Raw genomic sequence first — 16,651 nt, 5'->3', positions numbered from 1 at the left:
CTGGCTTCCCCAACCTGGTTTCCAGTGGGTAACCAACTAGTCTTTGGCTACATTAATGAAGTGTAACAGCTAGGATTATCTTCCCAAATCGTCTGCTTCCATGACTCCGTTACACGAGGAAAAGCATAGCTTTAAAGAGCCTCGGCCCCCTTGCCAGATGCGTTCTTCAGCCGGGCCACCACCCGCGGGCGCTCGCCAGCCCGCGGAGCAGCACGTGCCCGCCTCTCCCTGCCCGGCTAGCGTGACGCGCGCCGCCACGTGACCCCGCCCCCTGCCATTGGCCGGGCGGGAGGGGCGGGGCCGCCGCCGCCGCGGCGCGGGTCGGCAGAGTGCGGCCTGACTCGGCTGCGGGCTGTCTACGGAGCGGCTGGGAGGTTTGAGCTCTGTGCGGGGGGTGGGCAGGCGGGCTGGGGAGGCGGGAGCTACGGGCGTGGGCAACGCGCACGCGTGGGGAGCGGCTCCTGGATGGAGCGCGCAGGCAGGAGGGTGGCTTCGCGCCGCCCCGCGGCAGGTGTGCCGGGGCATCCCTGTCACGTGACCGAAGAGCCCGGGGCGCCTGGCCCTGGTCGGGGGGCCTTCAGGCCACACCTCCTTCAGGCTAGAGCCAGGAGGGCGGGGGCATGGCCCAAAAGAGGTGACCCACGAGGGTCTAGCCTTGGGAGGTCCCTGGAGGGTATTGGGCACCACTAAAAGGGAAAATTGGGGGGAACGTGCACCGTCTTGTTAGCATGACAATAAAGAGTCTGGCGCCCCTAGAAACCAAGGTCCTGAGGGAGATGGAGGGGGTCGGGGCTTCTGGGGGAGCCAAAGCTTGAAACGAGCTTAAAAGGATAGAGTCGGGGCAAGTGAGTTCAGGGGTCCTTGGGTTCTGGCCCTGGCTCCGCCCTAAGTCGTAATGAGCGCTCCGGCCAGCCCCGGCCTCTTTCTGGGCCCTGGTTCCTCGCTCACGGCCCCGGCCTCAAGGGGCCTTCTGGGGTCCGAGGCCTCACGCGTCTGGTCTGCCGTAGGATGGGCCTCTCCGCCGCGGCCCCGCTGTGGGGTCCCCTGGGGCTGCTCCTGACCGTCGCCCTGCACCCGGCTCTCTCCCTGCGCTCCGCCCGGGCCTGGGCTCCCCGGCACCACCGGGACTACTGCGTCCTGGGCGCCGGGCCCGCGGGCCTGCAGATGGCCTACTTCCTGCAGCGCGCCGGGAGGGACTACGTGGTGTTCGAACGCGCCCCAGGGCCTGGCAGCTTCTTCACGCGCTTCCCGCGGCACCGCAAGCTCCTCAGCATCAACAAGCGCTACACCGGCAAGGCCAACGCCGAGTTCAACCTACGCCACGACTGGAACTCTCTGCTCAGCCACGACCCCCAGCTGCTCTTCAGACACTACTCGAGCGCCTACTTCCCCGATGCAGGCGACATGGTGCGCTACCTGCGCGACTTCGCGGACAAGCTGGGGCTCCCCGTGCTGTACAACACAACCATTGCCCACGTCACTCTGAACAAGGATCGACGGGCCTGGAATGGCCATTACTTCATCCTGACCGACCAGAAAGGCCAGGCATACCAGTGCAGGTAAGGAACTGGGCTCCAAAGCTCACCTGCTGAAGCTGGGGCCTTTCCCAGAAGAAGGCGGTCCATTGGTCAGCCATAGCTGTGGGAGAAATGGGAGGAAAGGGGCATTTCTGCTAATCCTTGTTCCTGCTGAAATCCAGTCTTGAGAGGTTCAGTTCAGCCATCATTTCCCACGTGTTTCCTAGAAATGTGTGTGCTCAAATATGTTTGAGCATTCTGACCATGTCTTTCCTCCAGGATTTTTCAGTCTTCAGTATCTCCATACTCACTGAGGCACTCCAGCACTGGGCAGAGTATTCAGCATTGTCTAAGCTTAGGCACTCACAAAACCCTTTTTGTAGAGCATATCCTGGAACTAGTATTACCCACAGTACATTCTGGGAAATGCTAGCAAGTGTCTAGCAAGTGTTAGACAAACTCAGTAGGATTTCAGAACTGAACAAGGGAGCGCAACGGGCAGTGCTGCCAGCATTCAGTTATCGCTTGCTTTGGCTTGGGAGAAAACTTAATATTGTGCAGACAACCCAGACTCAAGAGTTACACACTATACTGCATTTGTTTAATTCTCACAAGGACCCTTGAAGGAGGTTCACTGATCCCTATTTTACAGATGAAGAACTGAGGCTCAGAGAAGTTGAGTAACTGGTTCTATATCACACAGCTAGTCAGTGGCACAGCTGCCATTTGAGCTCACATCTTCCTGACTCTGAAGCCTGTGTTCTTAACGCTGCACCAGGCTGCCTCTCCCTGGCACTCAGCCTGGCACCTGGCTGCAGGCAGGTGCTCGATTAGAGTTCATCTTCTCATGCGATTAGCCAGAGGTACAGCCTTGCTCCTTGCTGGTTACGGCCCAGGGAGAGCAGGGTTGTGCTCATTTGGATCCTTTCATCTTAGGCAGCAGCGCTACAGCGTAGAGGAGTCAAATGTGAGCAGAGTGGACAGATCAGACACTAAGGAGCAAGGGGCTACACATGCCGCCTTCTCCAGGCCACTCAGACCTGTTTTGGAAACTACCTTGTGATCAGACCATTCCTCTGCAGGCTGGCAGGATCCAGCTCCCAGGCTGCCCACCGCCGGAGTGTAATCCCCACCAGTATAAAGAGCAGGACTTTGGAATCTGGCTGGTCTGTGGTCAGATTCTGGCTCTGCTGTCGGAGGATCTTTGGAGGCTGTGGGCCCACGTGGGGCCTGTGTCTCCTCACCTGTAAAGCAGGCCAAATGACACCAACGCAGAGTTGCCGTGAGCAGTAAGATGAGGCATAAGGCACTTAGTACAAGGCCTCATACAGTCACTGTTCCGCAGCGGGGAGGGGATAGCTCAGTGGTAAAGCACATGCTTAGCATGCTCAAGGCCCTGAGTTCAAGCCCCAATACCTCCATTCAAAAAATTAATTTAAAACATTTTTAAAAAAATAACTGCTTGGCAGATTCTGCATCTGCCAGGCAAGTAAGAAAGGGGGAAGCAGAACATCAAGTTTCATTTTCCTGACGGAGTGTGGCACTTGCTGTGGTCGCTGTGTTCAAAATTAAGTGAATTCTTGGATATCTCAGGGTGTCACCCTCTCCTCAGTCAGAGAGTAAAACTAAGTCTTGTGTTTGGTATAACCCCAGCAAGGTGGAAAGGACACTGTACCCCCTGGGTCACTCAGTGAGGGGCCAGGTAAGATCTCGGGTGCTCTGGGTCAGGTCAGTAGCAGGGGAGCTAAGGAATGGCCTGTTTTCGTTTAGGAGCCAGAAGTCTGGGTGAGGCAGGCGAGCCAGGCGGTACTTGCAGAGTGGGATTTTCACATAGGGGGCTCGGAGCTAAGAGGCTAAGCCATCCTCCCTCTGTTCCCTACCTGCAGTGTACTTCTGGTAGCCACTGGCTTATCGGTCCCCAACCAGGTTGACTTCCCTGGCTCTGAATACGTGGATGGTTACGAGTCTGTGTCCGTGGACCCCGAGGACTTTGTGGGTCAGAATGTGCTGATCCTGGGCCGGGGGAACTCAGCCTTTGAGACGGCAGAGAACATCTTGGGTGTCACCAACTTCATCCACATGCTGAGCCGCTCCCGGGTCCGGCTCTCCTGGGCCACTCACTACGTTGGCGACCTCAGGTACGCTGGGCAGCTGCTTGTGTATCCTGTGCCACCAGCCCCTCTAGAGCCATCCTTGACTCCCGCCTGCCTAACCACCCCATCCTCTGAGTCTCCCTGAAACCTGACGTTTCCCCTGGGCCCCAGGGCCATCAACAACGGCCTGCTGGACACCTACCAGCTGAAGTCCCTGGACGGGTTGCTTGAGTCTGACCTGACGGATTTGGCCATCGTGAAGGACCGCCAGGGCAAGTTCCACATCACCCTGAAGTTCTTCCTGGAGGAAAACAACCAGAGTGCCGACGCCATCACCCTCCCCCAGGACGAAAGTGACAACTTTGCCATGCGCGTGGCCTACGACCGGGTCATCCGCTGCCTGGGCTGGAATTTCAACTTCTCCATTTTCAGCAAGTGAGTCCAAATGGGGGAGGGGTTGCAGCTTTTAGCAAATCCCGCTGGCCCTTCCCCAGGGGAACCAAGTGGCGGTCCAGTGGGCCAGGGGCAGGGTTTTCAGGACTGCACCCTCAGCACAGAGGCAGATGCCACCTGGTTTCCCATCCAGGACACGAGCTCTCTGTCCAGGGCAGTGGGGGAGGTGGGGTGGCTGCAAGGAGGCCGCAGCAGCAAGCCCTTATCTGTGCTCTCTCCACCCGAGGGAAGGCAGAGCAAGCTGAGACAGAATTAAGAGGGGCTTCACTGAAAGGCAGTGTGGCGTGTGGCTAGGAGCACAGCTCTGGGGTCAGTCTGATTCTCTACCTACCAACTCTGTGAGCCCTCGGAATGTTATTTAGCCAGGCTGTACTCCGCTTTCTTCATCGCTAAAATGGGAATCATAGCTTCTTTCTCTAGGGCTATTGTGAGGATTCATGTACGAAAGTGCTCAGCAAATACTATATACTCCACAAAATGTCAGCTGCTCACATCGTTTTTAATTGTGTTTTGAATAACTGCTTTAGGGATCCTCATCTTTAGACACTGCTGCCCCAGGACCTTGGCAAGGCTTAGTATGAAAGAACCAGTGTCTCCCTTTCCTCCGGCCAAGGCACAGGTGGACTACAGAGAAACAGGAGGGCCTGAACAGACCCTCCTGTCCCATCAAGTCACGCAGGGCTCAGTTTTCACCTAGAGCCCAGACTCAAGTCTGGCTCGAATCCTGGCTCTGTCCCTGACCTGCCATATCTTTCACCTTGAACCTCAGTTACTCTGTTAAATAGAGATGATCATACCCGCCTTCTAGGGTCGTGATGTGGTTTACGTTCGAGAAGGAATTAAGTACCTAACTCAGTGCCAGGCCTATAAAAAGTCTTTCACACACAGCATCTATTTATATTAACAACGCTTTCTGCTCACAGGTCCCTCCGACTCTCTTCAGGGGGTGAGTTCAGCAAGAAATACCCACTGGTCAGAGCTAGCTACGAGTCCAAAGGGAGCCGCGGTCTCTTTGTCCTGGGTACCGCCAGCCACTCCGTGGATTACCGAAAATCTGCTGGGGGCTTCATTCACGGATTCCGATACACAGGTGAGCCAGGCAGAGAGGGCTGCTGTCCCCAGACAGAACCATCCCCAGGGTTTAACACATGCCCGATTCTCTTAAACCAGCCTTAAAGTGATTGCTTATGAGCAGTTGATTACTATAAATTCCCTTGCCGGGGCAGACAGCAGTGGGTTATGGCGGTCCGAAGATACATCTAGAGAAGATACATCAGATAAAGTGTAAAAGGAAGTCCATCTGTGGGTGGCACGCTAAATGCTTAAGCCCTTTGCAGCTTACCACGTATTGGTAAGAATGCTAATCTGGATTAGCAGCTGGCTAGTCTCAAGGGTGAGACCTTGTAACCTCTCTGAGCCTCTTTGGCTGTCCTCCAAGTCAGAGATGTAAATGAGGTGAACTTGCCGCCCCTGTGGGACTGTTGCAAGGACTAAGACCGTGCAGCTGTGAAGCGCTCCGTACATAGACTCCTGGGGTACCAACAAATTTCAATACAAATTGCAATGGGATTATATCAGTTCTTTTTCAGAACTCTTGGTACTAAGAGTACAGATTTTCCACACTCTGGGTAGGCTACTGGGTGGGTGCTTTATTGCATGGTGAGTGTTACATGGGTCAGTTAATTTTGGCATAAAAACACCATATGAGTCCTTCACCCTGATCTTTCTGCTTTTAATTTGATGCCTCACTTGTCTTAATGCTGATTTTTGCATTTCACCATCCTTCCAGTTTGGCAAGGAAAGATAATCATGTTTTGGTGTTGATTTCCAGACCATGTATTTTATACCCCCTACATGTCGTCAGAGAAGCAAATAGCTGTCTGTTTACAACTATTTGCAGTATTTGCAAAGTGAATACACGCGCGCACACACACACACACAGAATGGGAAAGGTATCTCCCCAGCATGAAGCCCTCCTCATCCTTCCTGTGCCTGTTACCCTCTCTACACCTGCTCTCCTGGCAGGTCCTGCCTCATCTCTCTTGTTTCCTTCTGTCCCCTGATCTTCCCCCCAGGTCACATTCTTAATCCTTACAACAGCCCCGTGAGACAGATCCTGTTATTTCAACTCCATTTTTTGTATAAGGAAATGGGCACAGAGAAGTAAGTTACCCAAAGTCGCCCAGCCAGTGGCCGGCAGAGGGAGCCTTTGAATCCACACCCATCTGACTCTGAAGCTCACAGAGAACCCCTGAGCTTCAGGCAAATGGGAAACAGTCATGGGTGGACAGGCCACTGTTCACCAGGGTCCCTGCTACCAGCGGAGGACTATCCATCCTGCCCAGCTCTGCGCATCGTTCAGCTGAGAAACAGGTCCCACGGGAGAAAAGGAGAAAACAGCAAGGCAGAGTAAAGCAACGGAAGGTGGAAGACAGGCAGCACTGACTGTAACCGGGGCGGGTAGGACCTGCCGTCTCTCTCCCGTCCATCCCAGCCTCACTTTCCGGATGGGGGGCCTCTTGGTCTCTCCTAACTGGTCCTCCTGCTGCTGTTCTCTCTGGCTTCCCATCCAGCTGCTCCGATACCCACCAAAACAACTGTTCTTTAAACGAAAAAACCTCCAGGGGCTCCCCATCCAGGTGCTTGGCATGGCATCCGGAGCCTTGTATGGTGGCCCCAGCTCGCCCTCCCAGCCCAGCCTCGCCTGCTTTCCGGAATGTGCCGGTTTTCTCTTGAGGTTTCATGTCTTTGCACATGCGTTCCTTCTGTCGGGCACCTCCCCGCAGTTCCCTAGCTGAGTAATTCCTCAGCCTTTCACAAAATGCAGCCTAACCAGTGCTAGAGAACCAGATGTCTGTCTGACTAGCAAGGGTGAACCTCCTTTCCTGTGACCATTAGCCATCCAGGTCTCCTGACACGTGATTGTCTGTGTCTTGCCTTTATTGGATTTGTGTGTTGCATTGGTTTGTTTCGAAGAGCAGGCCCCTGTGTGCGGTGCCCCAGTCTCCCAGCTGTGTGACAGCAGCCCCGGGGACACAGAAAAATGTCTACTTGTTGTTTAAGATAGCTGCTGTTTTTCTGTCCTTATGTCAATATACAAAGTATCTCCAAATAGAGCTTAGCAACAGATTGGATTTTGGCTGTGAAGGAGAGGGGGCAGTCAGAGTTTCCGTCTGGGTGTCCCTGATAGACTCGGGGACTGTGAGAAGGGAGAGGCTTCAGAGGAGGGCTCTGGGTCTTGTCTAGACACACCACACAAGGTGACTGTGGTGGGATTTCCATATGCAGATGGCCTAAAGCAGAAGCGGGCAGACTCTGGCCAGGGGACCACATCCAGCCACGCCAACTCAGTTCCCTATCTCTACGGCTGCTTTCCCACCAGAGGCCGAATTGAGTAGTGTGGCCAAGACGCCTCCCATCCTGCCCCTTTTGGAAAACATGTATGAACCCTGCTCTAAAGGCATCTCCTTGGAGCCATGCATACAAGTGTGCCCTGAGTTCAGAGCTGATGGGGCCTCTGCGTCCCTCCTGGTGGTGAAAGATAACATCTTAAAGTGCTGCATGCCCTTCCTCCCTCTGGTCGTTTCAGTGCGTGCCGTCCACCGGCTGCTGGAGCAGCGCCACCACGATGTCCCCTGGCCCTCCACCCAGCACCCTATCACACAGCTGGCCAGTGCCATCATCCGGCGTGTCAACGAGGCTTCTGGGCTCTACCAGATGTTCAGTGTGCTGGCTGACGTGGTCCTGTTGAAGGAGTGAGTAATCCACACCCTCATCCCTGGCTTGTTCTCCGCCTATTCCAGGTGGGGAATAGCCCAGGGGTTCTTTCCTAAGATGAAGCTGGCCAGGGTGGCAGGGGGAGAGCAGTCTGTTCTGGAGAGAATCGTGAAATCAACACCACAAGCTTTTGCAGACAGACGGATGGACCTGGGTGTGAATCCAGCTTTGCCACTTTCTACCTCTGTGATCTGGGGCAAGTTAGTCTGCCTCTCCAAGCCTTTCTCTAATCTGCAAAATGGGGATAATAACACCTCCGTTGCAGGACTGGAGGAAGGGGTAAAGGTAACTGGTGGAAAGTATCTGGCACCAAACAAGTGAGCAGTGAACCGCAGTGATGAGTGTCACCATCTGTGTAGGTTTATGGGCTCCCTGGGTGGGGACTGTGTTGGCTCCTAGTCAATCAAGTGATAAAAGGCAGATCACAGAGGACACTTCCTGAGAAGGAAACCAGGAAGAGCAGGGAAGGGGGAAGAGCTGGGTCGGGAGGGCCTCCAAGGACAGGTGGCAGCTGAGAAGCCTCAGAGGGAACAGCCTGGTCCAAAGCCAGTGAGCACAGCAGCACACCGAGTTCAAGGACGTGCAGGAAACTCAGAGGTGCTCAGCACAAAGCCACCATCACCCTTGACTCCTCTCTCTTTCACACCTGCTCACCACATTCACACTATCCGTAGATCCTGTCAGCTCTACCTTCTAACTGTGTCGCAAATCTGAGCCCCTCACCAGCCCCACAACTGCCCCCGCCACCCTGGTCTGGACCACGAGTATCCCTCATCTGCACCAATAGAGCAGCCTCTCACCTTGGCCCCGTGGTCCGTGCTCAACACAGTGGCTGGAGTGGCCCTTTTAAAACTTAGGTCACATGAATTCATCAGTGTTCAGTACCTTCCAAGGGCCAGTGGCTTCCCTTGATCCAGACGAGGCCCGAAGTTCCCATGGTGACACACACAGCCTTCCTTGCCCCGCCCCCACCGACCTCCCCAGCCCCCTTTCCTGCCCTTTCCCCTCGACTCCACTCCGGCCACACTGGCCTGCTTCCTGCCCCTTGAACCCACCACAGTGTTCACTCTCTCCTCGGGCTTTTCTGTCACTGTTCTTAGCCTGGCTCACCCTTTCCCCAGATACCCAGTTTCAGGTTACTCAGAGCTTTCGGTCATCTCTCCCAGGTGCAAGTCGGGGCTCTGCTGTCACGGTCACACCAGAGTGAGGTGAGCGGGGCTGATCAGGGTCAGCACGCTGTTTGGTGGCCGCTTCTTGGTCTGAGAGGCAGGTACACGCATGCACACACACCTTTCACCGCTGCGCAGCACTGAGCATCTTCCTCCGGCCATGCTGCCACTGTCCCAGGAATGCCACAGCTTTCGAGTACCTGGAGGAGTTCCCCATGCGGATGCTGGCCCAGCTGGAGTCGATCACAGGAAGACAGGCCAGGCACGGGCTCTTCGTGATCAATATGGAGTACGGCAAGAATTTCTCTGGGCCCGACAAGGACGTCTTCTTTTATGACCGATCTGTGGGGCACACGGAAGATGCCTGGCAGTCCAACTTCCTCCACCCGGTCATCTACTACTACAGGCACCTCCCCACCGGTGAGTGGGTGTCTGCTCTCCCCCGGGCCTGGGCACTCCCCGGACCCCATTGCCATTATGCCCTCACCCAGCCCCCTTGGCTGATGGAAGTGGGGCCACAGGGGTCTCTGCCCAGAGGCTAAATGGGGCAGAAGGTCCAAGAATGATAAACGTTATTCCCAGATTCTGGCCCAAACCGTGACCTGGGAAGGCCACACGTGGAGTGTCATGATCGCCTCCAGACCCCACAGAGTAAGAGGGGCACTGTCATTGCCATCTCCAAAGGAGGCTGACCGTGGAGTGGGGAGGGGTGATCTGGAAGCTGATGATTAGAAGGAACAGGAGAAGGAGTGGGAACTGGTTGGAGCCGGAGTGTAGCAGGAAAGAGTACAGAAAAGCTGGGTGGAGTTCCCAGGGCTGTCCTTTCCTCGCCGAGTGGCTTGGACCATTCCTTAACCCCCACCAAGCCTCAGCTTCCTCATGTGTGAGATGAGGGTGGGGGGAGTAGGACCCTCCCAGCAGGACTGTGTGAGGGTGAACGAGATGACGCGGCAGAGCGCCAGCGCAGCGCCCGGCACGGAGCAGCTGCCCACAGATGAACAGCTAGGGGAGTGCGCCTCCCGCTTCAGAACTTGCAGGGATGTCACCTGGGAGAGGATGAGCTAAAAACAGATCACGGTCCCCAGGGCAGAGGTAGTATCAACATGCAGAAGTGAGAGGAGTGCAGGTTTATGTTCCATGTAAGGAGCAGCTGACCGTGAAAGCTGTCCCACGGTGGAATGGGTCACCTCCCAGAGTCAAGTTTCCCAATACAGGGATGGATGTGGCTCGATGCCCTCTGATGGGGACACACAGAAGGGTGTCCACCAAGTAGGAAACTGGACTAGAGGGGCTCTAAGACCCCTTCAAGGCAGGACCCCAGAAAGGACCTTCAAGGCAGGACCCCAGAAAGATGAATTTCAAAGCAGCCACAGTAGACCTCAGTCCATGGAAGTCTTAGGAAAAAACCAAGTTCAAGTGATGGGTCTTTGTTCTGCCTTCTGTTAGCACAAGGGATGAGTCTAGCCTAGTCCCTGTTCCTCCCGTCAACCTTCCAAACACCTGGAGAAGCAGCTGAACAAGCTGACTGTGGCCCCCCAGAGGTGTGTCGGGAAGGCTGGAGGGGAGGGAGGGAGAGGGCAGGCCCCTGGGACAGGCAGAGCTGCTTCGTCAGTCCCAGGAAGGGAAGCCCTGTGCTCGGCTCTGACACAGTGCCCCTCCTTCTCCCCACAGAGCAGGAGGTGAGGTTCCGCCCTGCGGACTGGCCCCTGCCGCGCCCCACAGCCATCCACCACATCGTGGAAGACTTCCTGACAGACTGGACGGCCCCGGTGGGTCACATTCTGCCTCTGAGGCGCTTCCTGGAGAACTGTTTGGACACCGATTTGCGAAGCTTCTATGCAGGTAACTTAAGTTCACGGAATGACGAAAGGGGCTCCGCTGGAGGTTGAAGAAAACGAGGTAGATCTGTGCCTTGTAGAATTTTAGGGTACACATCTAGAAACCCAGATCCTAGACTCCTGTCTCCTACCATGTGGAGGACTCGGTGTTCACAGAAACCCCCTCCCAGAACAGCACAGCTGAAAACACTCTATCAAATGTCTTTAAAGAACTGGCAGGAAAATGGGAACGGCCCAGAGGCCAGACACTGAGAAAAGCACAAACCCACCGCAAGACGAGGACTGTCTGCTGATCGTCAGTAGCCCAGAGCCTGGACCGCTGACCGGCACTTGGGGGTTGGAAGGCGAGGCTGGAGCAGGGTAGAGACAGAGACCCTCAAATAAAGCTGGGATCTCAGGGTAAACTGGGAAGCAGAAGCACTCCCGAGAGAGAGAGAAGACACACTTTTTGGCTCTGGGTACAGTCAGGGGGTAAAAATCTCCCCTGAGAATTTCCATCTATTAGGCCTCACTCGTGTAAGTTTAGCGCCAAAGTTCACACTATCATCGTGGTGCAGAAATCACAGAAGTCAGTGCAAGTCTTCTGTGAGGAAACACACATTAAACCTAGGCCTCAGAGAATTCGCACAGATAAAGTTCCCTAGGAACGCTGCACTCCCAAGCAAAAATCACTTAACACACAAGGACACAAACCACCGTGAGGGAGTGTCGGCAGAGCCAACTCCCTGTAGGATCAAACCTCCAGAGACGGCAGGAATTGGAGCAGTCAGGTAGAGGTAGAGGATGGAAAGTGTGTCCAAAATCTGTGAATAAATAAGAGACTACTGAAGATAGAATGGAAGGGTAGGACTACCAGACCTGACTGGGCAGTCTTGAGAAAGGCCCAGGTAAGACTTCGGGAAGCGAAAATACAAATTTGTAATTAGAAACTCAGTATCGGGTAGTAGTCGCACCTCAGCCAGAGACGAAGGGAGAACTGGTGAACGGGAAGATGGCTCTGATGGTCAAACCCAGAGAGGGACCTGGGGAGAAAGTCGAATGAACCAGAGGGAGAAATGGCTGAAACAAGCCAAATTTTTGTCCTTTTCTTTTTTAACCCCCTGAATTACCAGGGTATCTACTCCATTTTTCTGTTCAGCAAACATCTGCTGGACAGTGGTTGTGTATCAGGCACTGTCCATATCAAGTCAGGTTAGAGATGGTCAGTCCTTGGCCTGCGGTCAGGGAGCAAGAGTTCTTGTTCCATCCCTCAGTCCTCTTTGAAATAAAAATGTGTATATTAAGGGCAATGGCTTAAAACAATAGTTTCAGTTAATAGTCTGAATATATGTGATGCTCAAACAGACGTAACTCATAGAGCAGAGCTAAGCAGCTTTGCACTAGCAGCTTTCTGCAGACGTCAGCTTTAGCCATACACTTACACGTGAAATTACACTTTATAGGTCTAGAGACCTCAGCTCCAAAACCCCTGCCTGTTTCTCGGGGTTTCAGGAGGACACAGAGATGTCAGTGCCTCCTAGGGAGTGTATTCCTGTCCTGGGTGATGGCTCCCACAACACATCATCACAGGCCCTTTAGCCTCTGGGCTCCCGGTCCCTAGATCTACTCAACAGGACAAGCCACCAAGTGTCACCGCCTTGAACTGGCAAGAATCCTCCCCACAAAGGGCCAGCTGGCAACAGGTGGGCTTTTTTCTACCCCGTTAGCAGACATGCAGCTGCTAGTTCTGGCCTCACGTGTGCTGGGCTTCTCTGCCCCCTGGCCCCTGCAGAAGGGGTGACTGGTGTATGCGATCAGCAGTGGGTGCTTGCCCAAAGGCCTCCTCACTGCCCCTCCCCCGGCCTCTCCCTCATCTGCTGTCTTCCCTGCTCAGAGAGGATGGCCATGGCCCATCCTGCCAGGGGCCCTCTGTGCTGTAAGTCAGAGGTAAAGTAGGAAACAGTATTCGCATGGCACCTCACAGGCTATTCACTTGTGTAAGCCTCACAGCATCCTTTGTAATATGCCCAGGATGGTTTTCTGACACTAAAGACTCAGGATGGTTTTCTGACACTCACTCCATCTTGCCGTCCTGTCTCTAAATCCCTCAGAAGACTGAGCCCATATCTGTTTCATCCTTCCTGTTTTTTAAATCACAGTTATGTAAGTACTTGGCTTTTTCCCCACTTCCAGTCCCACTCCCCGGAGGGACCTGCTTCTAGCTCTTCTGGCTGTCTCTTCATATTTCTAAATCATACGTATCCACAGCTGTTTCCTAATTGATCAGGTGTGACCTACACATCAGCTTCCTGCTGTGGCACAGATGAGGATTTACGGGGTTTATCTCAGTAGCTCCTATGGTGCTTGAAACAGTGCTTCACATGCTGTATCTGCAACTCAGATATGGTCGAGGGAATTAATCTTTGCAGGGAACTCTGAGCTCAAAATGGGACTGACCACCAAGTTCTCGGCCCCCAGCAGAGAAGGCTGAGGGGCGGCCCCTGAGTCCCAGGCCGCCAGCTCCACGCACAGCAGCCTGCGGGGCCCCCATCTCTAGGAGCTGAGTCACCTCTTTGGTTTGCTTCCTTCTGGAGCCTGGTTTTTTCCAGAATGTCAAGGCAGCCTCCTATTCTTGAAACTTCAGGAAGACATGAGATCCACAGCTACCCAGGTCACACGTGAGAGACCCAGGAAAGTCAGTTCCCAGGCTCAAGGGGAAGAGGGTCCCAGGTGAGACCCCCAGCGCATCAGCAAGCCCTCCTCCACCTCTCCCCACATCTCTCAGCCTGATCTTTTGCTTTTATGTAGAGTCCTGTTTCCTGTTCGCCCTAACGCGCCAGAAGCTGCCGCCCTTTTGCCAGCAGGGGTACCTGAGAACACAGGGGCTTGTGGGAACCGAGAGCCTTCGCCAGCATGGAGTGGAGAGCGGGCTCCTGCGGGACTATGCCGCTGTGGGCTGGCGCCCAGGGGACAGCGGCCAGCAGCCTGGCAGCCAGGGGCCGGGAAGGCAGCCTCTGGCTCCAGGACCTCCGATCCAGCACTTCGATGGCAACAAAGAGGAACTCTGATGGCCAGGCTGTCCCCACCCAGGCCCACGGTCTCTCCACGTTTCCACGCTCCCACCAACGTGATTGCCAAAGACCCCTCAGATCATCGCAGTGACTGCACCAAAGCCACATGGAAGGCACGTTAAGGGCTGAAGGGTGGCCACACCGTGGTCTCCTCTCCTGCTGTGTTCAGGGGTGCCTGGGAAGTGGCGTCCAGAGAAGGAATCTTCTGCCAGATGGAAGGGAGCCACCTTCCACACCTGAACTTGTCTGCAGATGAACTGTCACTGAGCACCAGGTTGGCTTCCGTTCTGTTCCCATCAAGTGCCCAGTGGTTCTTTTTCTAGTCTACTCTTCAGGGGGGCTTGGATCCCACCCACCTGCGGGGTTTTTCACAAGTGGAATCCACCCTCATCTTCATAAGGGTTGTAGCAGGCACTTTAAAACAAGAGCTCTAATGTCCTTGACTACGTGGGGCAGGTGGGACGTTACCCCCTGATGAAAACACCAGCTCCGAGAGGTCAGGTGACTCCCAGGTCCCAGCCAGGAGTCCCCGTCTGGATAGCCCTAAAGCCTGTCGCACCTCAGCACACTGCCTCTCCCCACCCCAACCTGTGTTCAGAATCCCTGGGGGCCAGCTGGGCTCATGGGGCTTATCGTCCTAGGCCTGGGCGCCGTCATCAGGCAGAGATAGGACAGCTCCCTGCAGGGCTGTCTTATCTAAGCAGCCTCTCTGCTAGCGAGCAGAGCAAGTGCAGAACTCAGAGCTGTCCTCTTCCCGGGACTGCACCCCCTGACTTGTCTTCAACCTCTGTGTTCTCTCCTCTTTCATCCTACCCCTGCGCTCTGGCATCCTGAACAGCCCCTCACCTCTCCCCTGCCCAATTACGTTTTGTAAAATTGCCACCATGCTGTGTTCCAGTGGGGATTCTGCCAGAGGTGACTGACCCCACTGTCTGCACAGAGCCCGGCTCAACGTGTGCAAGGAATCGTTTATAAATGCATTTATAAGATAACGATGATGGATTTAGTTTCTGGTTCCCTGAGCTGTTCTGGCTGTTCTCATTGTCCTTCCTCACCAGGAATCTGCTCCCTTCTTCCTCTCCCATCAGACATTTTAGTCCCACTGACGAGTGAGCCGTGGGAAAGCGTTTGTACAGAAGATAATCATGGTGGTTTTTCCAAGCCCAAAATCATAGGTGGTTGTTTTCTCACTGGTTCTTACCAGTCCTTGTATCTGTGCAAAACTGGTCGGACGTGGGCTTCCTGGACCCACAGCCCTTTTCTGGGAACAGCCTCTTCCTCTCTTGGCTGGGTTGAAATCCCTCACCCCTGGCCCTGCTGTCTGTCCTCCAGTCATTTGCAGAGTTACAACAAGGAGACTCCAGCAGCCTTAGCCTGTCAGGGAGGAGGTGTTTCCCCCTGGCAATACCTGGCATAATTTGTACAGGGCTGAAACTTCTAGATTAAGGATCTGTCCCTAATCCCAAGGTGCTGGGCTTGCCGTATTTCATGTAGATTACAGGTAAACCCATACTGGGTCCCATCAGTCCACCCTTCCTTTTCCAAAAGCTTTTTAAAAAATCTTTTCATTAGGACCATACTCATGATATCAAACCCTCTTATGCACGTCTCACCTACCCAGTTACCAGAGCCTGGCTGAGCCCCTCGTTCCAGTAAAAGTTTGAGGTGCTGTAACACAGTTTACTGATGCCTAGCTAAGTGACAGCTGCTGCTTGTCCCGTTATCCGCCAGATTGTTAATTCCATCCAGATATCACCAGCCTTATTTGTGTTTAGTAAGATAAGGTTCAGTTCTTGCTTAGCTGATGAGAGACAGGCATTCCCTGGTTTCTTTCCTGTCAATTAATAGTTGGCTTCAAACAGAGAAGTACTTTTTCCTATGAAGACCGTTGCTGCATTTGCTGGAGTCCTATCTAGATCCTCCTGGCAACCCCTACCATCCAGCCTTTTTTGTGACTCCTGGCCCCTGACTGCGTGCTGCCTTGGGCATGCCATCTTTGGGTGCCTGCTGTCTTCCTGCTGTGTTATATAAACTCACATTTCCTACTTCAGTGCCTCACTTCCTTTTCTTGTCAAGTCTAGACAGCCCTCCAGGAGATCTCATTGTTTCCAACCAGAACAAGTTCCTTTTCTAGCCAAGGCCTGACTTCATTCATTCCTTCTTTATTAAAATATTATAAAATTATTTGTACAAAACAGACAAATCAGTGAAAACAGTTTGTTTGTTTTGTACAAAACAGCCCCTGTTCTAAGTAAGACCAAGGTGATTTTAAAAGGGAATCACAAACCAATGGAAAAGATTGTGCGGGACCGTGCAATAAATAATGTTGGACCAACGAGTCAGTAATTTGGGAAAGAAAATAAATCTCATTGTTGGACCCCTTTTTAATGCTATACTTCAAAATTAATTCCAGACGAATTTTTCAAAGCCATGTAGACACTGGCAGTGAAGAGGGGATATTATAATAAAAGAAAGGGCTTTCCAAGTTTAGAGGCAACAGTAATTCCCTGGGGGAAAAGGTTTAACATTTCTAGGTACACCCATCTAGCCTGTACCTAATTAATGTGACTAATGTGACCATTTTAAAGAAAATGGTAAAAATTAAAAGGCAAAACAACATGGGCAAAAATAGTTACGGCAGAATATGATACAACAACTTATTTATTAAAAATAAATATATAAAGAACTGATTGAAATAAATGAAAAAGTGAAGAACAGTTAAGCAAACTACGGTACATTCACCCACTGGAATAT

The 16,651-nt window shown here is 53.4% G+C and overlaps 1 protein-coding gene across 1 annotated transcript; it reads left to right on the top strand.

Annotated features, from left to right (window-relative positions):
- The first annotated feature begins 271 nt into the window (after positions 1-271).
- On the top strand, positions 272-16,280 carry FOXRED2 (FAD dependent oxidoreductase domain containing 2). The gene is made up of 9 exons (XM_032492149.1): positions 272-374; positions 1,008-1,559; positions 3,404-3,655; positions 3,782-4,045; positions 4,987-5,153; positions 7,653-7,818; positions 9,188-9,429; positions 10,681-10,851; positions 13,635-16,280. Exons 2-9 carry the CDS (start codon positions 1,009-1,011, stop codon positions 13,892-13,894), a joined length of 2,073 nt encoding a protein of 690 aa, XP_032348040.1. The 5' UTR covers positions 272-374; position 1,008; the 3' UTR covers positions 13,895-16,280.
- The last annotated feature ends 371 nt before the right edge of the window (positions 16,281-16,651 follow it).

This window comes from Camelus ferus, chromosome 12, assembly GCF_009834535.1.
Source record: "Camelus ferus isolate YT-003-E chromosome 12, BCGSAC_Cfer_1.0, whole genome shotgun sequence".
In the NCBI taxonomy this organism is placed as follows: domain Eukaryota; kingdom Metazoa; phylum Chordata; class Mammalia; order Artiodactyla; family Camelidae; genus Camelus; species Camelus ferus.
Note: the sequence above shows the minus strand (reverse complement) of the source record. Positions and strands in the feature narration are given on the sequence as shown.

Coding starts and splice junctions, on each gene's coding strand:
- FOXRED2 (XM_032492149.1), top strand. CDS start 1,009: ATGGGCCTCTCCGCCGCGGCCCCGCTGTGGGGTCCCCTGGGGCTGCTC. Junction 1,560..3,403: donor GGCCAGGCATACCAGTGCAG/GTAAGGAACTGG, acceptor CCCTACCTGCAG/TGTACTTCTGGTAGCCACTG. Junction 3,656..3,781: donor CACTACGTTGGCGACCTCAG/GTACGCTGGGCA, acceptor CCTGGGCCCCAG/GGCCATCAACAACGGCCTGC.